This window comes from Topomyia yanbarensis, chromosome 3, assembly GCF_030247195.1.
Source record: "Topomyia yanbarensis strain Yona2022 chromosome 3, ASM3024719v1, whole genome shotgun sequence".
In the NCBI taxonomy this organism is placed as follows: domain Eukaryota; kingdom Metazoa; phylum Arthropoda; class Insecta; order Diptera; family Culicidae; genus Topomyia; species Topomyia yanbarensis.
This window is the reverse complement of record NC_080672.1, coordinates 76099219-76125348: the sequence shown is the minus strand read 5'-3', so window position 1 is coordinate 76125348 and position 26130 is coordinate 76099219. Positions and strand designations below refer to the sequence as shown.

Genomic DNA, 26130 nt, shown 5'->3' with positions numbered 1-26130 from the left:
TGGATGAACAGAACAAAATGGATTTAATGTATAAAATGTTACTATTCAAACTAATTAAATAAATTAAAGCTGAAAATGAGTAAAACAAATTTGAGGGCCATCGTTTTAGAAAGCTCGGAAATGATTGTAAAAACCCTATTAATTGAAGGTTGTTTTACCTACATCTTAAGAAGTCGCTAATTAAGCTAAAATGAACTCTCTATTTTTTCATTTCATACTTCACTTTTTGGTTTTGCACTCTTCTATTATTGGCGACGTTTAAAAGGTTACAAGGTGACAAGAGATAAGTGTATGTATAAAAACTTTAACACACAATTTAGGAAACACGATTACTCGTTTGTTAAACTTTATTTTTAATTCGATTATAGAGGTTTTAACCATTCGCCTCTTCGGGTTATAAAAATCGCTTATGGAAAATTTCTAACCCTATATGCGGGGTCGGGACTCGAACCCAGGTGCGCTGCGTACAAGGCAAACGATTTACCAACTACGCTGCACCCACCCCTATCCATGTATTTTTCTTTTACTGCATACGGTTGTAAATGCTGTAAGTTTTGTTGTTGAATATAGCTGGTTTTGTTTACTTATTAAAATAAATTTAAAATAATATAAATTTAAATATTAGTTAATAATCTGAAGCAGTTTGCAGCGCTAAACTGTGAAATAATTACATTTTTGTGAAAATCTTGTTCGCTGTTGAACAAGTGCATAATAGGCAAAATGATAAATAAAATGGCCAGCGACAATCCTAATCTAGTGTTCTGTATCAACTGTCTAATTTCATGATTTAACCTTCGCCCACCTGCCGAAAAACCCGATCATAAGTCGATGTAATTTCAGTCTTTCCCAAGCCCCAATCCATAACAATGCCAGTTCGCCTCATCACACCTCAGTCAAAAGAGCTGGAAAACAAAAAGCCAGCGAAACCCGCAAAACCTACCTGCAACCTGAAGTGTCGCGTTCCGGCTATGCACCGTGCCCGCCTTGTTGCTAGCCGCACACCAGTACACCCCGTCGTCCTGGTCCTTCTTGCTGTGGACCGTGCGCAGGAAAAACAGCGACCCCGACGGCAGCAGCACATGGTTCGAGTCCAGCACGACCAGCTCGCCGTCCTTGTACCACTGGACCAACGGTTGCGGTTTTCCTTCGGCCTTGCAGTTCAGCGTCACCGGGTCATTCTTCGGTACGATGGCATCGCTCGGATGCTCGGTGATGCGGGGCGATCGGTACTGGGCTGTGTGGATGAAAACGGAACAATAAACAAAGGATTAGAGAGCTTCGTCTGGATTGGAATAAGGGATGGTAAGTAACGCCATCTATCGATAGGCGGAAGCGATAAGCGTTGCCAGCTTATGTGATTACTACAACGATAGATTTACTGAACTCTGGATTATTTTAAAAACGATCTGGCAACGTTGACTTGGAAGCAATGTTGGAAAGACCGGGATCGGGACCGATTCTGTTGATTTTGCAAATTTCATTCACTCCGTGACCGACTGACAGCTTCATCGCGGGCTGTCTGATTCTACAAGTCGTCTGATGGATTTTCCACTTTATTGGAGATTTTACAGGGAGCCACCACACCAGCGTGGTGGTGTGAATCAGGTGGATTCAGCAGAGCGGAAGGATTATCTTTTTTTTTGTGAGGAACATTCGTTTGGTTTGCACAGTCTGAATTCCGGTTGGTTCGTTGGAAGCGATGGTGGCAGGGAAGGTGGTGCTGGTGGAGGTAGTGGTGGTTATCAGCGAGAGTGGATGCTTACATAGACAACTTTCAACCCCGGAAACATGATGCTAACATCTTTTGTGATATCTGCCGGTGGAAATATTTGCATAGAAGGCATTTTTGGGCGGGAGTTGCTTATCAAAACCCAGTACAGACAGCCTTTCAGTTTGCCAGGCGGATTTGATTAAAGTTTTTAAATTACTGCTTTAACGTTGCTTCAGTTGGTTGATAGGTCCCAAAGAGACGGCTGGAGCCGCATGGTGTTCAGTAGGCAAAGTTCGTTGCCGACGGGGGCTTTGTGTCAGATGATGCGGAAACAAAATGGCTAGAGTAAGTAGATTATGATGAAACGGTAGGTCCAGGTGATTTATCTAAATTAAATGGAAGTTTAAATGGCAGCAACATGGTTTAGCTGTGCCAAGAGAACGCAAAGAATGATAATGTAAATGGCTGTCAGACGAATCCCGCCGACTTGAGGTCGAGAAATTGTTGGAAATTAATGACATGGGTGCGACTTTTGGCGCTTCTGTAAGAAATTACTTTATCTAGGAGCGCTGGGAAAGTTGTAAGTATATTCATAAGGATCGATAAAAGTGTAAAAGTGTACATCTGAATGATTTAATTTTGATTATTCAGCTACATTAGTTATAGAATGTGCGTATCGACTTGGTCTCATCAGAATCTGGCACTAACTTTGTGTCAGAACTAAGATAGCGCCAGAGTCTCATCAGCTAAATCGGAACTTCTTTTCTGGACTAGAGGTTTGTTCAGAAATACGTTTCAATTCTGGAGCTGGCGTCAATCTGGCCTGGCTTAGTTCTGGCACTAATTTAGTGTCGGATACTGATGAAAGGAAGTCGAAATATTCCATAACTAATTTAGTTATAACATTTGTGCCTTTCAAGTACCCATTTTTTTAAATGATTTTCTCCTTAGTGGACAAACATAGTGTTTACCTTATTTTGTTTTACTAAAGAGAAATATAGCATTGAACATGAAGAGACAAAGCCTGTTTAAAGACCGAGATGGAAATCTGTTGATAGATAGTACTGGATTGACAAGTGGAAGGAGCACTTTAAGCTGTAATAAAACGTGCAAACTAATGAAGAAGGAACAAACAGAGTGACAAACAAACAGAGGCTTCGCGGATGACCGACAAATCATTGGCGTTGATCGCAGAAAAGTGGAAGAGGCATTTGTGCCTTTTAACAGGGAAGCTGCGAAAATTTGACTGACCATAAGCTCCCAAACATGACAGAGTACATAGTAGTGAGACAGTCCAAACGATGTTGGTTTTGAGGTGGAAATATCTAGTTTACGGCACAAATCTGTGAAGCAAAGGTTTCTTTCAATTTCTGAGATTTTTCACATCATATGAACTGGAAAATATGTATGATTTACAGCACAGAGCAGAAAAATTATTTAAAATAGGTTATTTCCTTTAAAAAGAGGTATGAATTGTAATTTGCCCAGTATTACTTCAACAGTTATAGCATTTAATATAATTTTCCTTCATATTTTTTCGTAGTACCAATGTTAAAAACTTCAAGCAAAGTGGGCTAAAGTTATCTAAATGATGTGAAATTTAGCATTTGAGCTTACATTAATCACTGTGGGTTGGAGAATTCAAAAAAAAAATTATTGCGAATGCCCTAACGAATTTGTCCGAAAACCTTTAAGATCATGACCGACCATCTTAGATTCTGATGAAACTTTACACGTTTCACCGGCATGGAAGAGTAAACATTTTTCACAGTCAATAAGGTAATTTTGACTCAAGAGGAATTTTTTAAAAGGGTTTGAAAGTTTCTACATGCAGCATTTTTCAAAAAAAATATTGTTCGATTACCGTACTTTACACAGCAAAACTTTTGAGAATGAGGTGCAGGAAACAAATACTTCTGCACAAAAATAATAAAAAATGAAAAAAGATTAATTTGCGAAAAAAAATATTTTTATTGTTTATTATATTTTTCCAACAAAAATTTAAAAGAATAGAAATATTTTGAATTTGATTACATGATGAAGAACTTATCTGTAAAAAAGTTTTTCTAGCGATAACTTTATACGTTTAAATTTCGAACTAATTAAAAAACAAAATTGTGATTTGAGCATTTAATAATTTAGTGAATCAATAATTGAATAAATTAGTAAATTAACAAATTATTAAATTAATAAATTAGGAAAATCATAAATTGATAAATTAATAAATTAAATAATTAAGTAATTCAAAAATAATGAATAAATGAGTAAATAAACTAATCATCCAAAAAATAATAAATTAACGAACAGATAAATTAAAACATAAGAGACTAATAGATTAATAAATTAATGAGATTGAAAATTATAAATAATTAAATCAATTAATCAATGATATAATAAATCAATGAACTAACGAATTAACAAATGAATATATCAATAAACTAATGAATTGATAAATTATAAATCAAAAGATAATAAATTACTTAATAGATTAAATTAATCAAAATAAATTAAAATAATGAATTACTAGGTATATTAATAACAAAATTAATAAATCAATAAATAAATAAAAACATTTGATAATTAAATTAATAAATTTATAAATAGAGCTTTAAAATTTATAAACGAACGAATTAATAAATCAATAAACTAATAGATTTTAAAAGCAATAAATTAATAAATCAATAAACTAGCAAACCTAAAAAAAGTGAAAAATCCTTAAAATAACAAATAAATTATTTAATAGATTGATAAAGAAATAAAATAATTAATTAAAAAATAATACAATATTGAACTTAAAAAGCAACTAATCAATGAATTAGTAAATTAAAATATTTATATAATTGAAATTGAAATATTAAATTAATTCAAATGTCATATTTTGAATAAATTACCTAATTTAGTATTTATGCAATAATACATTGATCAGTTATTTAGACTATTAATGTATAAATTATAGTTCCAAAAATAATAAATTAAAAAATTTGCGCATCGGTAAATTTATAAACAATGAATTAAATTGTATTTAAATTAACAAATTCATAATATGATTGATAAATAGGCAAATTAATAAATACATAATAAATTAAATCAAAAAATTAATCAATGAATTCATTAATTTTAAATTAAAACATAATACATTAGTAAATTAATTAGTTAACATATCAGTAAATTAATCATTCACTAAATTAATAAATTAACAGAATAAAAAATAACAAATCAGCAAAAAAATTTCATAATTAATAAATATTAGTAATATATAAGTGAAATATCAAATTAATAATAATACATGTTTGATTTAGAGTAAGTCATGGCTCATGTGGGAAATCTGCCAGAAGTAACCAAAATCAACCTTATTTTTGATTGGATGATATTTAGCACAAGTGATTGTATTGTTTTGTTGTATTGTTCATCCGTCTTGACCCAATTCTAACTTCTTGACATATTGCTTTTCTAAAAATTGCATGTCGAAATACGTTAGGTGCTATAAGATTGAAAATTAAATTTAAGATGAAGATGTAGAGAATAAAGCTATATACAAACAAATTTACATCTGTTTTTTCCTAGCTTACAGAAAATCTAAAACGAAATATTTCAATTTTTTCATCGCTTTATTTAAAAGAAATCTGAAGATTAATGGAGAATATCAGGAAATAAAGTAGTGCTCGAAAAAAATGGAGCAATATTTTTTATTCGAGAGTTGCCCTACTGGAGCTGGGTTCTCGGGAGGACCTTCACTTACTACAATTGCAGATGAAACGGGAAATGTGACCAACTAAAATATTACTTAAGGCCAACTGCCGGACCGTGCTTCTGATTGGGATATAGAGTGTGCGGTTCAGATGTGCTAGCGTAGGAACTTTACGATTGCGTGGAAATGAGCCATTTTTGTTCGCGTTTGAGATCGCGTTGATCAGATTTTTTGTGCTATAGCGCTCACTAAATCAGCGGGGCGCTTTTGTATTTGTGAAAGCTTGGGCGTAATTGTGCATGGATGGTCGCGATTGCACATTCGCCTTTGTGTATCATCGCGAAGGGATCGAGTGTTTGTAGATTAACGCGTTCGATCGCGTGGGCGTTTGTATGTCGCGTGTGCTAGCGTGTATGTAATTTCGCGTGCATAAGTTCGATTTCATGACCGTGTGGCCATTCGCATATTCGAGTGTACTTTTGAATGATCGCGAATAGACCGTAAGTCTGATAATCAATTTTAGTGTATAGTTCACGGTCATATTGCCATGAAACGTGATGTTTGGTGGATAGGAGCGTCATTTTTTTATTAGTCCAACTGGAGGACCTGTGCTACTAGGACCAAGGTAAGAACTTTTGGACATGACCGATCCATGATCGCGCGAACACGTGTTTGTAGATCCGTGGCTGAGACCGCGTTTATGAATTTATACCTACTAAAACGATCACAATCACCGAGGTGTTTGCATGATTGCGAGACTGCGTGCTTTAGTATGCGTGGATGATCGCAAAGGACTTAAGCGTTTATGTGTTAACACGCTAAATTCTAGAAGAGAGTTCCCCATATTACTAGAATTACCGGTCATATCGTCAAGGAATGTGCTGTCTAGTGGATATGGGCGTCATGTTCAAATGGTAAACGAGGAACCCACCCTACTTCATAATTCCTATTTTTGGCTACGACATTCTCCATCCTCAGAGTATGTCATGCAACTTTATTACTACATGTTGATTCTGTTAGCTTATTGTTAAATGCGGATGACATTAAGCAATTTTTGTTAGGAGAACCCAACATAATATTTTTTTATCAATCAATAGCTCTTACAATATGTGTCATTTTGGATGCCTTGGATTAAAACATGAATCATCAACGTGATTTTTTATTTTCATTCTATATTTGAGTGCCAAGAATTATGTTTCCAAAATTCGGCGCTTCATGGAACCCCCTCCCCAAGTTTGAGGGGTTTCACGGTATTGCAAACATTATCAGGCATATTGCATGCATCAGCGCTAAAGACTAACTGCTTAAAGATGGTTATTGCATTACGATTCGATAGTGGTGCATCGAGGAGACCGAGAGGGCTTATGTGCCTTTGTTTATGTTCTATGTTTCTTCATACTCTACACCTGCGCATACAAACGCTCAACCACTGGTCTGAGCGCGGTGATGTGGCCGACTGGCGGATCGTCGTGCATTGACTTTTGCTGTGTGCCGTTTTGCAAATATTGTTCCACAATTCGATGGCAGTATTCGTGGACGGGGCTCACAGTGGGAGTCATTGTGTGTCCATTTATCGGTCGAATTTCTCATTGTGCATTAGAGTGACTGGATAAAATAACATCTATCGGCCTACCCCTGAGTCGATTCCTAGTCACATCAGAAGTACTTGCACCAAATTTGTAGCAAATCGGACAAGTCTGGCTACCGGACTAACGTTCTTGAAGTTTGTATGGAATTTTTCGACAATTTACATGGAGAAAACCCACTAGCTCGCATTTTCGCCGTTAGGTGGCACTGTATGCATCGTATTATCACTGTAAGTGAAAATAAGAAAGATAATTTAATTGTGTACAACTTTGTCGGAGACTGCCAGTCAATCCGGCTTTGTTAAAAGAAGTTCTTAAACTTTTAACGAAGTGATGTCTCATACACGTGACAAACATGTTAATATACAAATGCTTGAGCCCTTCGCGACCATCCACGGCACCTACACCCGCGATCTCGTAAACATGATAACATCCCAGTGATACAGTGAAGGTCTCAGCTTCCGTAAATTTTCAAACGTGGACGCAAGCGTGAACTTAAAAACTCCCGCGGTCGCACGATCATGAATCGGTAACTTCCGGATGTTTCTATCCTTGATATCAGCAGACTAGGTCCATGCCTTCAATTGGACCAATTAAAAAAAAAAAAGAAAGCTCTCATATCTACTGGACACCATGTTACATGGCAACATGACCGAGGACGCCAGTGATATGGGGTAACTTACTCCCTGTCGGAATCTGAATTGTACACCGGAACCTAACTATCAGAATGAAGGTTCGCGTGACCATCCAAGAACGCACGCGTATATAAGAATGGCCACACGGTTACAAAATACAGTTTTGTACACGCGAAGTCACATGAACGCGAGCACCCATGACAAACGCGTTAACATACAAAAGCTCAAGCTTTTCGCGATTAACAACGCAGACCTACACTCGCGCAAACTTAATAACACCCCGGTAATAAGGAAAACGTTTTAGTACTTAGGAAGTTTCGAACGCTATCTCAAACGCGAACCTACGAACGCTCGTGAATCGGTCACGTCCGGAAACTCTCTGTCCTAATAACGTAGTCCACACATTCAGTAGGGAAATAAAAAAAATAAAGCTCATATCCACTAGACAACACGTTCCATGGCGACATCACATCTTTTAGCATCTGAGCCGTACCCCAAAAATAAAGTATTAGATTCACGGTCCGCGCGCGATTATCCAAGAACACACGCGAATATGCGAAAGGCACACGGTTATAAAATAGAATTTATACACGCGAAGTTACATACACGTTAACACACGCGATATACAAACGCACACGCGATCCAACACGTTAACGTACACATGCTCGAGCCCTTCACGATGAAACACGCAATCGCGAGTCCCTACGCCCGCACATACCTCAACCGTACAATGAATATCACATTCAGAATCACGGATCGCTACAATTGGCCTAAAGCAGTGTTTTAGTGGGCGCCATTGCCTGTCTCGTCTGCAAATTGTAGTATGTGATTCTGACGGGAAGCCCTTCCGAGAACCTAGCTCTACAGCTCCAGTAGCACAACTCTCGAAAAAAAAGAAATTCGGTGCTTCATGGAACCACTCCCAAATAACATAAGCATTAAGCTGGTCGCCGCCAGACCTTAGCAGTGGGTAGAAGCTATGGAGAGGGCATCTGCCGATAGGCCCTCTCCATAGCTTCTACCCACTGCTAAGGTCTGGCGGCGACTGTATTAGGTAGGGGGCAAATAGTGATAATAAATATCTCAAACCTTGAGCGCAGTCCACTGGGCCTAAAAATAGATAACGAGAGAGATTTGGCCCGACCGATGAGATGGAGAGGTGACGATCTGCTTATAGGGGACATTGGAGGTCGATAGGTCAATTGGTAGGAATTGGAGGCTGCAGCGGTAATCACGATACTATTGGGATTATGTGATGACATCATCACAGTTCCTCGATGGCGGAGTGGTTAATGCAGCCAACTAGAGACTGGGAGATCGCAGGTTTGATTCCTGCTTGAGAACATATCGTCGCTGTTGTGCTATCTTATGACAAACGCCATTTTGGGGTAAACTGAGTGAGATATGCCACATTACTTGTCCAAACAGTAATGAGAGATGGCGTTTGGTCACGGATTTCTTACAATAATATTTTATTGCGGCATAGACCTTCGAAACGTTGGTAATAGACGCAATAAAATATTATTGTAAGAAATCCGTGACCAAACGCCATCTCTCATTACTGAAAACAAAGTGGTCGTTCATCTTTCTATCTTGTCCAAACAATCTCTACAAAGTGGCGTTTACAGAATTTCGACTTTCTGCATGGTTACTGAGATATAGCGAGAAATGTGCTGAGAAATTTTTAATTTTTTGCTTCAAATGACTGTGTGGCTCAAATTATCTTGATGAATAAGATGTTTTTATATATAAAACTATCTCAGAAACACAATGGCATAATCATTTTCAAAACAAAAATGCGCGAATTGTGAAAAAATGCAATTTAAGTTTTAAACTGGAAATATAGCATATTTGGCAACACTGTAACCAAAAATAACTATTTTTGCTAGATACCCTGACTTATTTCCTTCAAAATGCATCTCACTGATTGTTTATTGACCAAATGAAGCCAAAAATATGAATAAAAGTTAACAGTTGATGATTTTTTTCTATGGAAAATTTTCCATGCACGATTATGACACGCTATACAAATTTTGTCATCAATACACATCTATGACACGTGTGAGTGCGACTTTTGTTTACATTTATACTAAAAGCTCGCAACATAGTCAACTGATCTTTGTAAAATTTGAGTGTTTAACACAGAATAGACAGAAGCATCAATTGCCTTCCTTGAATCTTTTATACCATTTATAAGTTTCGAGATATTCAATCTCAAACTTTAAAAATCGTTTTTCTCGAAATGTACAAAATGGCGCTTGTCATAAGATAGCACAACAGCGACGATATCTGTTCTCGGTGTTTCCAATAAAAGGTGAACTTTCACCGTTTCTTCATTCTCACCGTTCCGGTCATTCTTTCTCTGTCTGTTGTCCAGTGAACACATGTCAATTTCTGACTGCGTCTATAATTTCCGGTACCGTCTTCAATGTAAATAAAGAGTTGAACCACAGAGAACCGACATCCATTATTGAACAAATATATTAATGAAAAGTGTGCAAACACTTGAATTAATATACGATAAAACACTAGCGCCGCCACACCAACTTATCCCAACTATCCGTCAAATTCATGCCGGAACCGGTTCGAAATCCTGAATGGATTCAGTATGGGTTCCAGCTCAAGGAATCAACCGCTTCCGACTAAATTGGTTGATGAATTTGAGCTGGAATCCATACTGAATCCACTCGGAAGTCCGAACCGGCTCCGGAATGGTTTAACTGGGTAGAGGTAAAACCGCTGTCAATTCAGTCGAAATCAGCCACCCAAAATCTTGACGACAGTAGCGCACCTGGTGTAGATATCCCAACTACCTTCGAAACCGTTAGGGATTTTTACACAAGTTGTATGCTGAAGATGAAAGTCTGTTCTCTGTGGTTGAACTGTTCCACAGATAGCAAACAAATTTTAATGAATTAAAAGGAACAAAATGTCATGCTAGTTAAAATTTCAAGGTGTACATTTGTCATGAAATATTATAAGCCAAAGACAATGAAACGCGGCAACGTTCAGATCATCGTAGAAACACAAAGACACGACACTTTTTCGGTAAAAAGTTCACTGCGGGCACCCGACTGTCTCTCAATCTCGATTCAAGAGTAAGTAAAAGAAATTCAGTTCCCCCGCGGCCACAGTGGGTGGGCATTTGTTTCGCAAAACGTCATAAACAACACCGCCAAAGTGTTGCTGCTCGATCTCAAATGAGCGATAGTTAGAAGGAAGGGGATCGCCAACAGCCAGACCGGGAAACAACGGCAGCAGAAGCAGAAGCAATTGTGCGGAATGCTCTTTACCGAAAAACCTGACAGTTGGACAGACATTTTGTCTGGTTGGGGCCTCTCAGCGGTATAACGATGTGATACAACAGATAAGAACTTCTGCGGTGAGCGAGACTGTTGTTACTGTCGTACTTACCCCGACGTAGGTCGTTAACTACACACACACCAACCCACTGCAAGGTTGTTGGTCGCCTTCGGCGATGAAACCCCCGCTTTTCGGTAACCTGCTCGATTCTGTTGCAGATGGTGAAGTGAGTTCCGTTTCTGCGGAAGTAAACGGCAGACTTGACTGGTTGGGCTTGTTGGGTTGGGTTTGGGTTTTGATTTCTCGACTCTAAATTATCGCTACGATAACGCAAAATGGTTGTAATGACAAAGCCCGCCAGCAGCGTCTTGCCTGGATGAGTCTATCTCGGTGCTGTCTGCTGCCATTGTAGGATTGTTGCACATTGAAATGCTGGATCGGGGTAAATTGGTGCTTTACAGGGGAGATGATTATTAAAGGTGCCCTAGACGAGGGCTTTGTTAAAATTTAAAAAAAATGTTTAAGTCAGTCATTGAATTAAGAGTTCAGAATTGCCTCTGAAGGTTGTTTAACTATATCCAAATCACCAGGAAAAATATTCTATAAAAAGAAAAAAAATCCGCAAAACACACGTTTTTTACCTCAGTTTACCCCGAACATAGCCTCATATCCACCACACCCCCAAACAGTGCGTACTCCGTTCCGAAACGAACAACGAATTCCCCCCAGCTACGTTGCACCTGGAACATTCCGCATACAAATCTACGGCTGAAGATCGTTAACCGGAACATTTCTTGCATTCCGCACCGCAGTCGAGATGCCTTCGCCCGGGTAGCATTGTTATTCGCCTAGCAAAACTTCCGGAGGTGAAGATGAATCTCGGGCCAAGCTATTTAGAGCGCTACCGAGGGCTCTTTGCAAATCTCGAAGCAAAATATCTGCTCGGAATTAGTGGAGGGATATTTTTTATGAAGCCCGCTTTTGCTTCGTTCATCTTGTGCTCCAGTTCTCGGACCGAGTCGTCGTGTACCGGGACGGCGCGGCGCACCAGATCATTGGCAAAAGATTAAAATTTATGGTCAATTGATTGTTTTCCTTCCTCGCGTGGCCGGCTCACGGTCTGTGTGCCTTTCTTGCCTTGTTGCTTTCGCTGACTTTGCATAAAAAAAGACTGGTTATTCGAAGCTTCCTTATTCGCCTTGAAGCGCGCCTGGGTCTTATCTGAACAACAACAGCAACAGCAAACCTTCACGGTTGCATGCGCTTTCGGGTGGATTATCCTGCGAATGGTCGGCGACGGCGACGACGCACAGTGGCTGGAGGCTGGCCAAAACCTCAAAAACTTATTTTTGAAATATTGATATTTTATATTTTTTTTAAATTTCTCATGTATTGAATGATGTATATTCAAAATTTTATGATGATTGGATAAGAACAAGATTTTTAACATGAGTTTAAATGTAGCAAAGTCCGGACTTTTTAATCATTTTAATTTCCGAAACAACAATTGCTCTTTCAACTTCATATGTATGTTGCTCTTTTGATTTTGGTCCGATTTTAGCACAACTAGTCTCATTGTGTAGAGGAACGAAAGAAGTTGGTTAGTCAATAAAACACATTTGGTGAATTTGCTTGGAACTATGACTTTTTAGTTTAAATATGTTTGAGGTGGTCAGATCAAAAATACTTTTTTCACTAATGTATTCTGTACAAATTTCGGAATCATTTCGGAACGGTCACATAGTAGACATTATATGGGAAATAACCTCTACTTTTCGAATATCATGGTCTCGTTCTGCGCATAGGTGCGCAAAAATTTTTAAGGAGATTTTGAAGCTTTGTTGCTGATATGGAGGCGCATGGTGTTTTGTGTAAAATAGTTGAACAATCTACAGTAAACCAACACGTTATACATTGGATTTAAAGTAGTGTTCTTCATTTTTATGATATTGCTGACATTGGTGAACAGTAACGGAAAATCTATCATGAAAACGGGATCATAGTTATAAGAAAGGTTCAATGACACTGTATGGAAAAATGCATTTAATATTTTACGACTTTTGACATCAAAAATGAGTTCAGCACCTCAAAATTAGCTTAAATTGTGATTTTCAGCCAATTTAGGTAACATTTGAGGTTTTGTCCGACTTTTGTTTGAAGACCCGCCACTGTGCGACGGTCAGGTTCAAGTCCGCGCCACAGCGAGTGAGCCTAGGAAAACCTACCAACAGCGGAAAAAAGTATTGAATATGGATAATTTTACCAGTGCCACCGGCTCGCAATAATTTGAACGGGTCTCGCCGGTTCCGCGTAAGGAATGCTAATGCTTCGCTATTATTTTATTAACCAAGTGCAATCTCGTGCCGTAGATTTGAGGCAGCCTGCTGCTGACACAAGTGGGACGTGCTGCGATTTGCGGAGATGCTGTTGGACGCAACTATTTCCAATAATGCACGTACCCGGTTGTTAAGGATAGTGGGGGTAAGCTGGTGATCTGTGGTAAATTATGCCAATATTACTGGGTATTAGAAGCTGATACTCCCGGCGGCTCTTCACGCATTATGATTATGAAAATTTACTATCCCTGTACTTATGATAAACTCAAGGCAGCAGTAAGGGTTAAACTCATATGCAATCAACCTCTAGGAATGAAACATTTCCGCTGACTAACAATTGAGTCGATGTGCAAGAAACGGTCATGAAGACATTGGAAATGTAACTATTCATTCGCGAAATCCTACGAAACTATTATCGATATTACTTGGTTTTGTCTTGCAGTCAACTGGTGCAGTATTGACCAGAGAAAGTTTATTCTCAATATTAGAGAAATGTGGCACTCAAAAATAGTTTGAAACGGTACCTTACTTACTTTTCAATATAGGATCCCCATTTCAAAATTTCGGAAGAAACAGGAGGGAGAGTTTTAGAACGTTAGTAGCTTTCTTTGTACTGAAATGAATTACACAATATTGACTCTATTGAGTTGGAAAAATGTGTACCAATTCTGTATTGGTATGACTTCTATGAATGACGAAAAAACTATTTTTCCGAAAATTCTTCGGAAGCGACATAGAAAACCGAAATTTTACAATCTATTTCAGGCAGCGCTGACAATATGGAACTTAGGTGAAACCTTATCCAAAATTGGGAAGTTACATAAGACTCGCATGTATTTTTGGGCTTCATTCATCGTTTGCTAGTCGAATGAGAAGCATGTTGATGCGCGTTCAGCCATATATAGCTGTAGTGACCAAAGTAATTTATATTTCGATTGTAGAGATTTTGTTTGTCATTCGCTTCTTTTTTCGTGTTAGAAAAATCTCTAATCGTATGTGCGGAGTTGGGAATCAAACCCAGGTGAGCTGCGTACATGACATTCGATTTACCAACTACGCCTCTGACAATAGTATTGTTCGTGTAAGGGCCACTATTAGAATAGAATCGTTAGCCTTTAGTGCAGCCACGATGCACCAGTTATTTCCCAGACATTACCCATTCATTTTTATTTAGTATTGTTGTTTGTCGAGAAAGCTGGTCACCTCCGGCGTGTGGTCCAGGAAGCTACAGCTAAATACAGACGATACAGGAAGTTTCGACAAACAGAACCTCTAGTGCTCTAAGTACCAATCTAGGACACTTTGACCAAGTGTCTCGCGTAACATTTAGTTATATTTTAGTTGTAATCTAGGCGATTTGAAAACTGATTTATTTTTATTTATTACCAGAAGCATTCTACATAGGGTTGTGGTACCGGTAATACCGGTACCGAAAATCCCGGGAATACTGACCCATTTTTGGTACCGCAATACCGGTACTGAACAAAAGCCAGTACCGGTATTTTCGGTACCATACAATTTTTTTATGAAAATCTCTAAGGGGACCTGTTTCAAAATATCGGTCTGCAAAATGACTTTTAATTATATTAATTACCTTCTTGATAAATAGTTGAGCTAACACTTTTGTGGGGGAATAAGGTAATCATAATAATTCTAAAAGTTAAACATTACTTGTTCCCGTTGTACTGAACGGTATGTTTAAATTCCTGTTTTATTTTGTCGAAATTAAATTTTAACGATCTTGTACTAAATTTTAAAATATTCACATCTAGCGCAAGAGACGTAAAAATTTGCTATGAATTTTTTCTTAGCAACATTCTGATTGGTTTACTGGGTGGTGCGTAATAAGACTATGGTCTAAGTCATGTCTGTATTTGGTTTGCTCTTAAACCTTTATTTCTAAAAGAATGAGCAGCGATTTAGTAGATAACAATTTTAGACTTGGTGAACTACTTCAAATGGGGCGATTTGTAATTATTGGTTATCGGAAAATTCAGCAAAACTCCATAGTATACAGGAAAGCAAGGAGTCTTGGTATGCAGATCGAAAACAATTTACAGAAAAGCAAGAGAGGAAATGCGAGCAACCTGCTCGGATTTACTGCCATTCTCGCTTTGATTTACTGTTGTTAATAGGGTTTCTTACATTTACCGTCTGTTGAACTCGACAAACGTCGCACCGCTTAGCAGTTATTGATTTCAAAGTGACTTAGATTTAGAAATAAAAGATGGTGCCGCATACGAAATATACCTTCTGCTGAAATGAGTCATGCCATTCCGAAGCAATTAAAAACAATAAACATGTTTTTTGATCAGCACAAATCAATCATCTGAGAATAAGGTCATCAGTTTGAGCATTCAATTTCACTTTGAAGCTTTCTTCGATTTTTTTAAAAAAATATTCGAGTACCGGTACTTTACTGCGAACCCTAATCCTACAGAAATATTTCTTCTGCAAAGTTATTTAGAGGGCTTCAATATGCATGTAGATTACGAAAAAATAATGGTGGAATAAATCTATCGAAACGTTGGAAATAAAAACAATATTGTTGTTTTCACTGTCTAATTCACGACTGCCAAAAAATACCCTTTGTAAAATAAGCTCAACAGTCAAGAGACACTTCCAATCACCCGAAAAAATAATCCCAAAACTTAATTATTATACTTTTTTAAACATGTATATTAGCGCATTGCAAAAAAAAATTTTTTTAATCCTCAAAGCCCCCCCCCTCTCATATTGTGACAAATGTCAAAGTAATGCCAAATTTCACATCATTTGGACAATTCTAGATTCCCGTCCACTTCGCTTGAAATTTTTGCAACTGGTACTATGAGAAAATATAGAGGAAAAATATATTAAATGATTTGATGTTTCTGAATTTTACAGGTAACGAATCTATTTTTATTTTGTTTAACAAGGGTATAATTTATTTAAATTGAGTGAAGAATAATAGAGATATATGCACGAGAAAATGATAAAATATAATATTAATGACAAAAGGCACTATAACCCAAACTTCCCGTATTATGAAAAAGGTCAAAAAGGTTCCGTTCGATTTCTGAGATTTTTTCACATTAGAAAAACTCCAAAATATGCATGATTTGAATCACGGAGCAGAAACATTATTAAAAATAGGGGATTTTGAGGCCAAAATGACCCAGTATCCCACCTTCCCGTATTTTTGTAATAAGAGCAATATCTCCCTTGAAAGACTAAAGAGAGGGGGCCTTTAAGAATTAAAAAAATTCTATGCCCTAATGTATACCAACGATACCACAAGATCTAAATACTGGTCGCAGTGGTTCGTCTCCAACAAAAAAAAATATCAACGATTCTTATGTGCATAAATCACTTACGTTTTGCCTTTCTCAATAGAAAGGTATTGCAATTGCTCTGAAAACCGACTTTTTAACGGAGGCCCGGAGGGCCGAGTGACATATACCATTCGATTCAGTTCGTCGAGTTCGGCAAATGTCTGTGTGTGTATGTATGTATGTGTGTGTGTATGTATGTGTGTATGTGCGTCTGTGTGTGTGTGTACGCGAACACAATCTCACTCACTTTTCTCAGAGATGGATGAACCGATTTTTACAAACTTAGTCCCAAATGAAAGGTGCAACGTTCCCATAGGCTGCTATTGAATTTCTAATGGATCCGACTTCCGGTTCCGGAATTACAGGGTGATGAGTACGATCACGCAGAAAATGTCGATTTTAAGAAATTCTGCAATGAATGTATAATGGTGAAAATTTTTCCAAAATGTGACCACAACTGCTTCGATTTGTAGTACTAGGTCATTAACAGCCATTCAAAGTCTCTTTGGTCACATTGGCCACCATCATCGGTTCCGGAAGCCCCGGCGGAAGTATCCAAATTCAGAGTAACAGTCACATCGGTTTCTCGGAGATGGCTAGACCGATTCGACTAAACTTGACCTCAAATGAAAGGTATTGCGTCCCCGTAAGTGGCTATTAAATTTTATCCCCAACCGACTTCCGGTTCCGGAGTTACGGGTTGTGGCGTGCGATCACATAGCAAATTGTGATTCAAACCGATACCCCGATGGAAGCAAAAAAGGTAAAAATTTCGCTAAAATGTCTCTCAAATAACTTAACTTTGCAGTTCTAGGTCACCGACGGCCAAACAAACTTTCGTTGACTACATTGACCACCATAGACGGTTCCAGAAGTGCCCGGGAAAAGCGGCCATCTTTCATAACTAGCAAACTCATATCAGTTTCTCGAAAATGGTTGGGCCGATTTTCACAAACTTAGTCCCAAATGATAGCTATATTATCCCCACAGATGTCTGTAAAATTTCGCACGGATCGCTTGTATGGTTCCGGAAATATAGACTGAACGGTCCGGTCACACATGAAATTCCCATATAAGCCGGAACTCAAAATTTTTTTTCAAAGGGGGACCCCATGAAATTTCAGAAATCGAATTCGTATTTTTGATGCCAAACATCTTTGAAATGCATGAAACGTCGAGATTTAATGTTATCTCGAAAATTTTTTTTTTATAAAAATCGACTTTTTGGGACTTTGCCGATTTCGCACCTTTTTTCAGTTCAATATTACCGTGGCTGTTTTTTCTTTTTCAAAATTTTAGAACTCGAATAATGATTTATTTTCCTGTATATAGTTGTCAAGTGATGTATGATAATAAAATGTAATATATGCATTTAAAAGTTTTTAATGAGTATAAACAACGCACACATTCTCGTGATTCATGATTGAGAAAGGCACAATTGCACCGCTAGGTGGATTAAAATAGGTTTTTTGTAATTCATTTCTTTGACGCAGCCACGAAAGTCAACTTAGCAATTCGACGTCAACATTTCATAAGACATTATATATAATATGCTCATGTTGAGAAAATGGCGTCCGAAAAATTACCACGTATTTTATATTCCTATTTATGAACAGGAGCTTGATTTAAGGACCAAACAACTCAATGCCGTGTTAAATTAACCATTTTTTCCGAATAATATAACAGATTTATTTAAAAAATTGTATTTTGAACGTCTTTTGTAGATAAATGTTTTGGTCCCTTTTGAAACATCGCACTGGTTTTGTGCCCTCTCCCATAATCCCTTTTCGGCGAGACGTTAGCTTATAGTGCGTGCGGGTGAGCCCTTTTGTTTACAGCAAATGATTATGTGACGTTTATTTTGATCCCTTTCTTGGTGTTGCGATGTTTTTGTTCCCTTTTCAAGTATAGTCTTTTTCATTAAGAAAAGGGCCCATAAACAAATTTTTCCGTTTTGTTGTTTGGTGTTTATGAGCCGTTAATTTTTGAGGGGAAGTGAAAGGGAACATAAGCAAAACAAGTTATTTTGCTTATGTGCCTTTTCGATACTCCATTATTTCCCCAACAGCCAGGTTTCAGAATCGGCTTATTTAAGGTATGTATAAAGCTTTGTTAGTGTCCATTTGAAGTAAGTATTAACCGGAATTGTTTACGTTTTGTTTATCGGCCCATTTGAAATGTTCTCGTCGAATTGTGCACTTTTGTATCTAAATCATGGTTGCCATCTTTATGTTCGCAATCCGATGTTTTTTCTTGCTGCTTGCCCTCACTGGTCACCAGTGTGAACCCTCCGTCCTTGATAGTAGCTTTCTCACTAATGGTACTGGCTGTTGATTTTGAGATACTTGACGCAGCTTTTGTAGTTAGTATTATTGACTAAACAACATCCACAAATTTGGTAACTGTTTGAGGTTCAGGTGGAGACTGTGTGTTTATGTGTTTGCACATTCCGCGGCGATTTTGGAGTAAGGTTACCCGTAATGTGCCGTCTGTTCACAGAGCTGACACGTATCAATTTATTATTGTACAAAGAATTCTTTGTGTAATTGTACTACCGCATTGTTTTTTGTAGTGCTACAAGGTACGAAAGGGGGAGATTGGTTGTCCACCACAACACCATTTGAAATACCTAGTGGAAGTGGTTTCTCCTTGTGTCCTCCAAAAGAGATTTCACGTCTCTGTCATGAATCCTATAATAGCAACTGTTAGTAAGTGGTGCCAGACCACATGTCGCGCTTTGGAAAATAATGGTATATCTTTGAGAATGAGCCACCTTGGTTAAGCAATTGCTTTATCAGTTCCTGTTTTATTATTTTTTAATTGGGTAGACACTAAAATTTCTCACTAGGGCGAACTTTTTTGCACTTTTTAATGCAAAAAACAGTAGTTTTCAAAATTACACATGTTTTGTCATATGCAAATTAAAATGTTTGTTGATTTGATGGCATTACACAGTGGTCCAGGAAGCGAAATTAACAGAAAACAATTATTCACGCTTTCATCTTTGAATTTAGATGTGGAATGTTTTAGAAAAATTTATTGTGCATGACAAATTTCTTCTTTTGACTGAAGCGGTTTAGGGTGGTCCTAAAAAATTGAAGTTATTAAAAATTGTTTCAAATTCTGGAGATAGAACGACACTTTATTCTTCAATTTTCTAGAGCAATCAATTTCATTTTTCATTTTAGAGTGATTTTTATAACATAGCTTAGGGTGCTTCTTAAAAAAACTAGTATTTTCCGAACAATTTTTAATGTGATTTTTCTTATTAAAATTGAGTTCACTTTAAGAGCATTGCTAGGTATAATTTTTGCCGAAAAAAGAAGTTTTTACCTAATCCGAATCAAAAGTTATAATTTTCGTTTAAAAATACGCCCTTATCAAATGTTGATTTCTCAAAAGAGGTCAAACGAAACTAGATAATTTTAATTGCATTTGAAAAGTGGTACTTTTTTGTACAATGTGTTACCAAATTGAAAACTGTATCCAAATATTAAAATTAAATTTTTGAGCTATTGAAACTTGCAGTGTTATGGACAGCATCCTTATTAGACGACGGATGTTACGTTTGTTACGATACCTTTTATAATTCGGTAACTCGTCACAGAACACGAATAAACTTTCTCGTTTCTATCGTTAGAGCTATCTTGGACGGCCTCAAGAATATAATCATTGAGCTGAACAGTATCATCAATGTAGAAGCAGCAAGATTCGTTTATTCGTTGAATGAATAAAAAATAAATCATTCTTTCTTTCATGAGCTGTTCTTCAAGGTAAATTTTTGCTGCATATAAGAAATAATCTAAGTTAATACACGTTATTTTTTTCTCGAGAGCTGTCCTACTGAACCTGTAGAGCTATGGTCTCGGAGGGACTCCCCGTCACAATCACTCACTACCATTGCAGACGAGAGGAGAAATGTCACCCACTAAAACATTGCTTAAAATCAATTACAGCAGGCCGCGATTCTACATGTGATACTCATTGTACGGTTCAGATATGTGCGAGTGTAGAGACTTCACGATCGCGTGTATCATTGCGAGGGCCTTCCGGACGTTATCGATACATGATCGCACGAATACAGGCGTTGTAGGTTCATTCCTGCGATCGCGTTTGTGAATTTATCTCAGAATAGTAGAATCATTCGAATCTGAAGTAGCACCATACGCGTTGAGTTATATCTGCCTATGGCAAAACGAATCACGGGCGAGTAGAATCCGCATTTTTATTTGATATTATTGAACGTCGAATTTGTAATGTTACGAGAAACTTACAAATTGTCGATATATTAACCGGAATGTAGAATAAATCGGCCGCTAACTCATGGGGAAACAAAAAACAAACAACCTTGTCCGTCGTACTTAACCAAAATTTCTAATTTTGTATCAAAAGCGAATTCTATACAACTCTTTTCTAAGAAATGTAAAACCATTCCTGCAAGGTAGTTTATCACATGTATTAAATTAGTTATGGCAATTGGCCACAGCAGTCCCAACAAATTTGTGATTTCAATATATGGGAATTGTGAAATCGTCCCGGGCTACAACGCCCTTTTTAGTCAATGGTTACAGTTTATTTTAACTGCAAGCAATCTTTATCATAAATCAATTTGATTATTATTAAACTTCCATTCAAGCAGGTACAACCTATTTGTTGCATTTGACCAACTTAACAGTGCCCGCTTAAAGTTTATTTGAGGTACAAATGTACCCCACAAAACCGTTTACGTTAATGTTTTGTCATGTTTACATAATTCCGAAGACATTATTATATCTTTTTTTAAAGCAAAACATCGATACATAGTAAGCGAAAAACTTGTGTAAAATTGTATGTTTTAGAATAAAACTATCCAATTTAATTATAAATTTAATAAAAATTAAGCATATTAGAGCGATTTTAGTTCTGGGGTACGAATGTATCCCGCAAAACCGTGTACTTAGAAAAAAAGTCACGAAACCGTTGTAGGGTTAATGGACAATTATTATTCAATATGTAGCAAAAAGTACTACCATTAAGTGCACTCGCAACACCCAATGTTCGATTTCTCGCGACTGTCAAAACGACCAATCAGGAGCGGATCAATACATTGGTTTTTATTGTTCCTACTTCCCGTAGATTTCTACTCGCTTTGCTTTAGACACTATTTGCTGTACGCGTTAGCTGAGTTTTACGCATTTGCTCTGACCGCGGCCTACGTATCGGCTTTAAAGTACCTGTTGAAATTGATATTTTAAAACAGAAAGTTGAACCAATATTTTCCGATAAATTCCTGTTCACTTGATTTATTACTAATTATCATTAAAAATAAATCGCAGAGATTTTAGATGTGAGACACGTATTGTTGAATGCTCTCTCATGAATATTCTTTTAAAGCATAAAATAATTCAGTCAGTTTGCGAATCTAAAGAGACAGAATTTTATACAAGAATGAAAAAATACTATATTTGAGAACCAGAAAATACGACCAATTCTAGCGATTTAAAGGTGCTACCATTTGGTACGGTTATATGTATCACGAAGTATAAAAAGAGACTGGGTTTTGTGTATAGAGAGCGCCAAGAAATGGTTGGGTTGTTTTGTTCAAAACCCGAACCCGACCCGACTCCGACGATTTCTAATTTGAAAAACCCGAACCCGACCCGAGCCCGAAAGTTCAAAATTTTAAAAACCCGGACCCGACCCGAGCCCGAGAATTTCAAATTTGAAAGCCCGGAACCCGACCCGAACCCGAAAAGCTTAAATTTATAGAACCCGAACCCGACCCGAAACCCGTCGGTTTCGGGTCGGGTCCGGGTTTCGGGTCTAAAAACCCGAACCCGACCATCTCTAGACAGTACCTATTCATGATTGCGCGAGCGGTGGGTTAATGCTTGAGACAGCTTTTGTAAATTTCAAGGGGTTTAAAACGTTCATTTAATTCCCGCGGTGTGGTGGTGATGGCGAGATCGCGGGCGTATATGTATGGATGATTGCAGATTCATGTTCCCGTTTGTGACTAGGTATGTGTTATCGCGAAGGCCACAAACGTTTGTATGTTTGGAATGGGGGAGATTGTGACTGTATATGAAAGAATATGCAATTTATAGTGCCTTTGAATGTTTGTATGAACCTAAGTTAAGTTATAGTAACAAAAGGAAATATGCCGAATAACGTGCATGCAATCAAACTACTTGAACTCGTCTAAATATCAGCAAATGCTTCCAATTAATCGTAAACGACAATTGCATCCTGTTAGAATTTGTTCATGCTACACTGACTGGGAATAAATGATTCTTGTACGTCGGTAAAACACGCGGAATATACTCGTATTGAGAAGAAGGATGATGAATAAAAGAATTATCTTCTAGGCAATAAATCATACGTAAATTATATTTTGCAAACATTTCAAGTCATGTCGTCATCTTTGTTAGCATCTTGAAAGTACTGCTTTTTCGACAGACATATATGTGAATGGAATGATTAAATACCCTATACAGTGCGAAATCGCATACACCATTCGCATATCCCCTGCATTTAAATGCCTGCTTTGAGACCCTGTAGAAGTAGCCGCTAAAATCCAACTTTCGAGTAAATTTACAATATCTGCATTTCATGATGGATGTCACTTCGTTTGGCTTACTTTGGAGTATAACTGCATCATGATGGGTTAATTATGAACCCTCTACAATTAGACATAAAAGCCAGTTGTCAAATCTCACCTGAAGGGGAAATTCCAGGGAAAACGTTTTTGATCAAGCGCAGTTTAGTTAACTTTTAAATTACATTTACTGTATATAATCAAACAATTTTATTTACAACAATTGTTGAACGTTATGGTTTGTAGTGTTTCCACATCTTTCGACGCAGAGTTCTCTTAGAAAATTTACAATAATACTATAGATAGCCAAAAATTTCACCGTCCCGCGGTTACGCATTGAATTAATATTGAATGTTACTGTTTCCAAGATTTTCTACCCTCCACTAATTTTACATTAAAATTTGCAGTTGAAATGTTAAAGTTTATTGCTTTTGTATTGTACCATAACATTTGACCGTACTATAACTATAATATTGAAAGATTACTGTGCTATTCCTGCAAACATCGTGGTTTTTGAATATTTCTATTCGAGTTCGTCGGTAATTCCTCTTAAGTGAATTTTGGCAGTTGTCTTTAAGTCCTAATCCTAAATCAGTCGAAAACTGTGTCGCCTACGCAGAGTTATAAATATTCAAATTCATTGAATGAAAATTGATCTTATTCAGCCGCATTAATTTTCAATATACAGTAACGCAAATGAAAACGTCAAACGAACAAACTGCCTATTCATTCATTATAGGTTTTCATTCATCTTCGATTATTGCACGAAGCGAACGTTCAGAAACGAATCAAACACATCAAAGTAGGCCCTGGCACCAGACTTCCCATGAACATCGATAAGTTTGTACCTGTGTACAAAATTTCGTGCACGCGTTCAACCTCAAACATGCTTCGTCTCGATGTACATGTTCGCCTCAAACGTCGAACCCAAACGAACGATGTTCAAACTCTAGTTCAAATATCCGTGTACGTACACCGGGTGCGTCAGCAGAACGGTTCACACACGGAAAAAAGATTCAACGCTAGTGTTGATGAAAGTGAGAAGGAGAAAACTGTTGCCACGAACCTTTGTGTACGAGAGGTGAACCCACACCGTGTACGTACATGGAGTTCGGTTGTGCAGGCGAACATGTGCACGTGATTTGGTAGGAAACAGCGTGTTCGAATTCGTACACAAAATGTAGGTTTAAAATGAGCACATAACCAGAGTGAACATTGTGTACAATTTTCATTTGGGAAGACTGGTTGAAACCACCGAGTAATGGACAGAAGAGAAAGTCACCCAAGAGAATCTCTCAATGTTATGTACGACCTAATCTAAATGTTCTCCAGAGTTGATGAAAGAGTCACATGTAGTCATTTTACATGAGCTGCTGTGTTCATCTGTGTGTGCTGATTTTGTAAATCGTACTTTCCAGCGATGATTGTACAGCAGAAGCAAGATGGCTAATTGTTGTTTACCATGTGCATGAGCCTTGGCGGCAAGGATCGAATCACAAGACAGTTAACAGCAAACCGTCCTTATTAGAACAAATATATAATGGAAAAAATTGAATAAGAAAATTCCTTTTATTAGATAGTCTAAAATTTGTGCTTGTTAATGATCAATTCTGTATCTTTACCAATGAACAATAAAATTAAAGTTAAAACGTAATGCGCGTGTGCCCTGAACAATGATGCGATGAAATAAATTCGCGCACGATGTTCGCTAGTCATGCTGCATTTTCAATGTAACGGTGGTCGTGTCTTGTACATAACCCTCTATATTTTATAGAGTGTCTTCCTAGTTTTCCAATTTTTCTCAGATATGATTTCAATACAATCAACTGATTTCGAGTTACAACTTTTTGGAAAATTATTACCAAATTATGCACGTTTCAAAAGCTAGCCTTAGAGAAATACGGTCTCTAGACTAGAGTAATGTACATCATGATCACTGGCGTCTTCAGGGGGAGACACAGGGGACACATGCCCCCGCCCTCTTCAACTGGAAAGTGATCCAGCAGTTTTAATTTAGTACGTTGTAGCTTATGTAAACAATATCATTGATGAATTGAATTAGCGGTTTTTATGAAGAAGATCTCATTTTTATTTTAAAAATAGTGATAAATTTTGTCAATAATGTCCCATATTCAAAATATGTACCAAATGTCATCCCAATCGATTATCTTCTATTGTCATTTAACTCCGGCTCAGTGAAATCAGCAGTAAGGGGAAAGGGTTGTAAGGAGTATAAAGCCCCCAAAAAAGTCACAATGAAATTTCCGGTAACCAATGCTTTGATACCCATTGAAATATTCACGGCCCATACACAAATGACGACTTTCTGCCTGTCGTACATATTTGTGTAAACGCTATTATAGAACAATAATTTTGACAACTGACTCTATTTCCTAAGCATTTCAGAAAGGAGATGCAAAGTGTTAATCTTCTTGCCGTCCTCAAAACAAAATTCATCATAATGGTAAAACCGTGATTAAAGAAACAAATTATAGTGCAAAATAAATAATAAGTAAGTGTTTCGGAAAGCTTGAGGTTCCTATTTCATGAAATGATTTTTGTTTTGGATGAATACACAAATATTTTCAAGACGCTTATAACTTTTGTGCGAAACGGGGATATTCGGACCTGCTATTCCATCAACCACCGTTCATCGGCTTGCGGCTACGCACACGATTAAGTTCTTGTAACACAATTTATTTTTTTGCTTCTTAAGGAGATTCTCCAATAAATATTTCATAGGTGAACATAATTCCATTGAAAGAAAAAAAATTGTCGGTCTGAATTGCTTCGTAGGGAGGTCCGAATGACCCCTACATTGTAAAAGGATAGAAAAACGTAGAGTTTTACAAATCGTCGCCTAGCGCCGCCATGGACTGGTGCAAATGAGCGTTTATGACACCAACATGTTGCTGAGGTTTCAATCGAACGATTAGGACCTTCGACCGATAATTTTTTAAATATCTATCCACCTAAAACA

General features: G+C 37.4%; 1 protein-coding gene across 2 annotated transcripts in view; it reads right to left on the bottom strand.

Moving 5' to 3' along the window:
* LOC131693828 (roundabout homolog 2-like) overlaps nucleotides 1-26130 on the bottom strand; it is a 428860-nt gene that overhangs the window by 98642 nt on the left and 304088 nt on the right. For both annotated transcript variants that reach the window (XM_058982022.1, XM_058982021.1), the window contains one exon: nucleotides 941-1234. In XM_058982022.1, the coding sequence (XP_058838005.1) occupies nucleotides 941-1234 (294 nt within the window). The remainder of the gene's footprint in view (nucleotides 1-940; nucleotides 1235-26130) is intronic.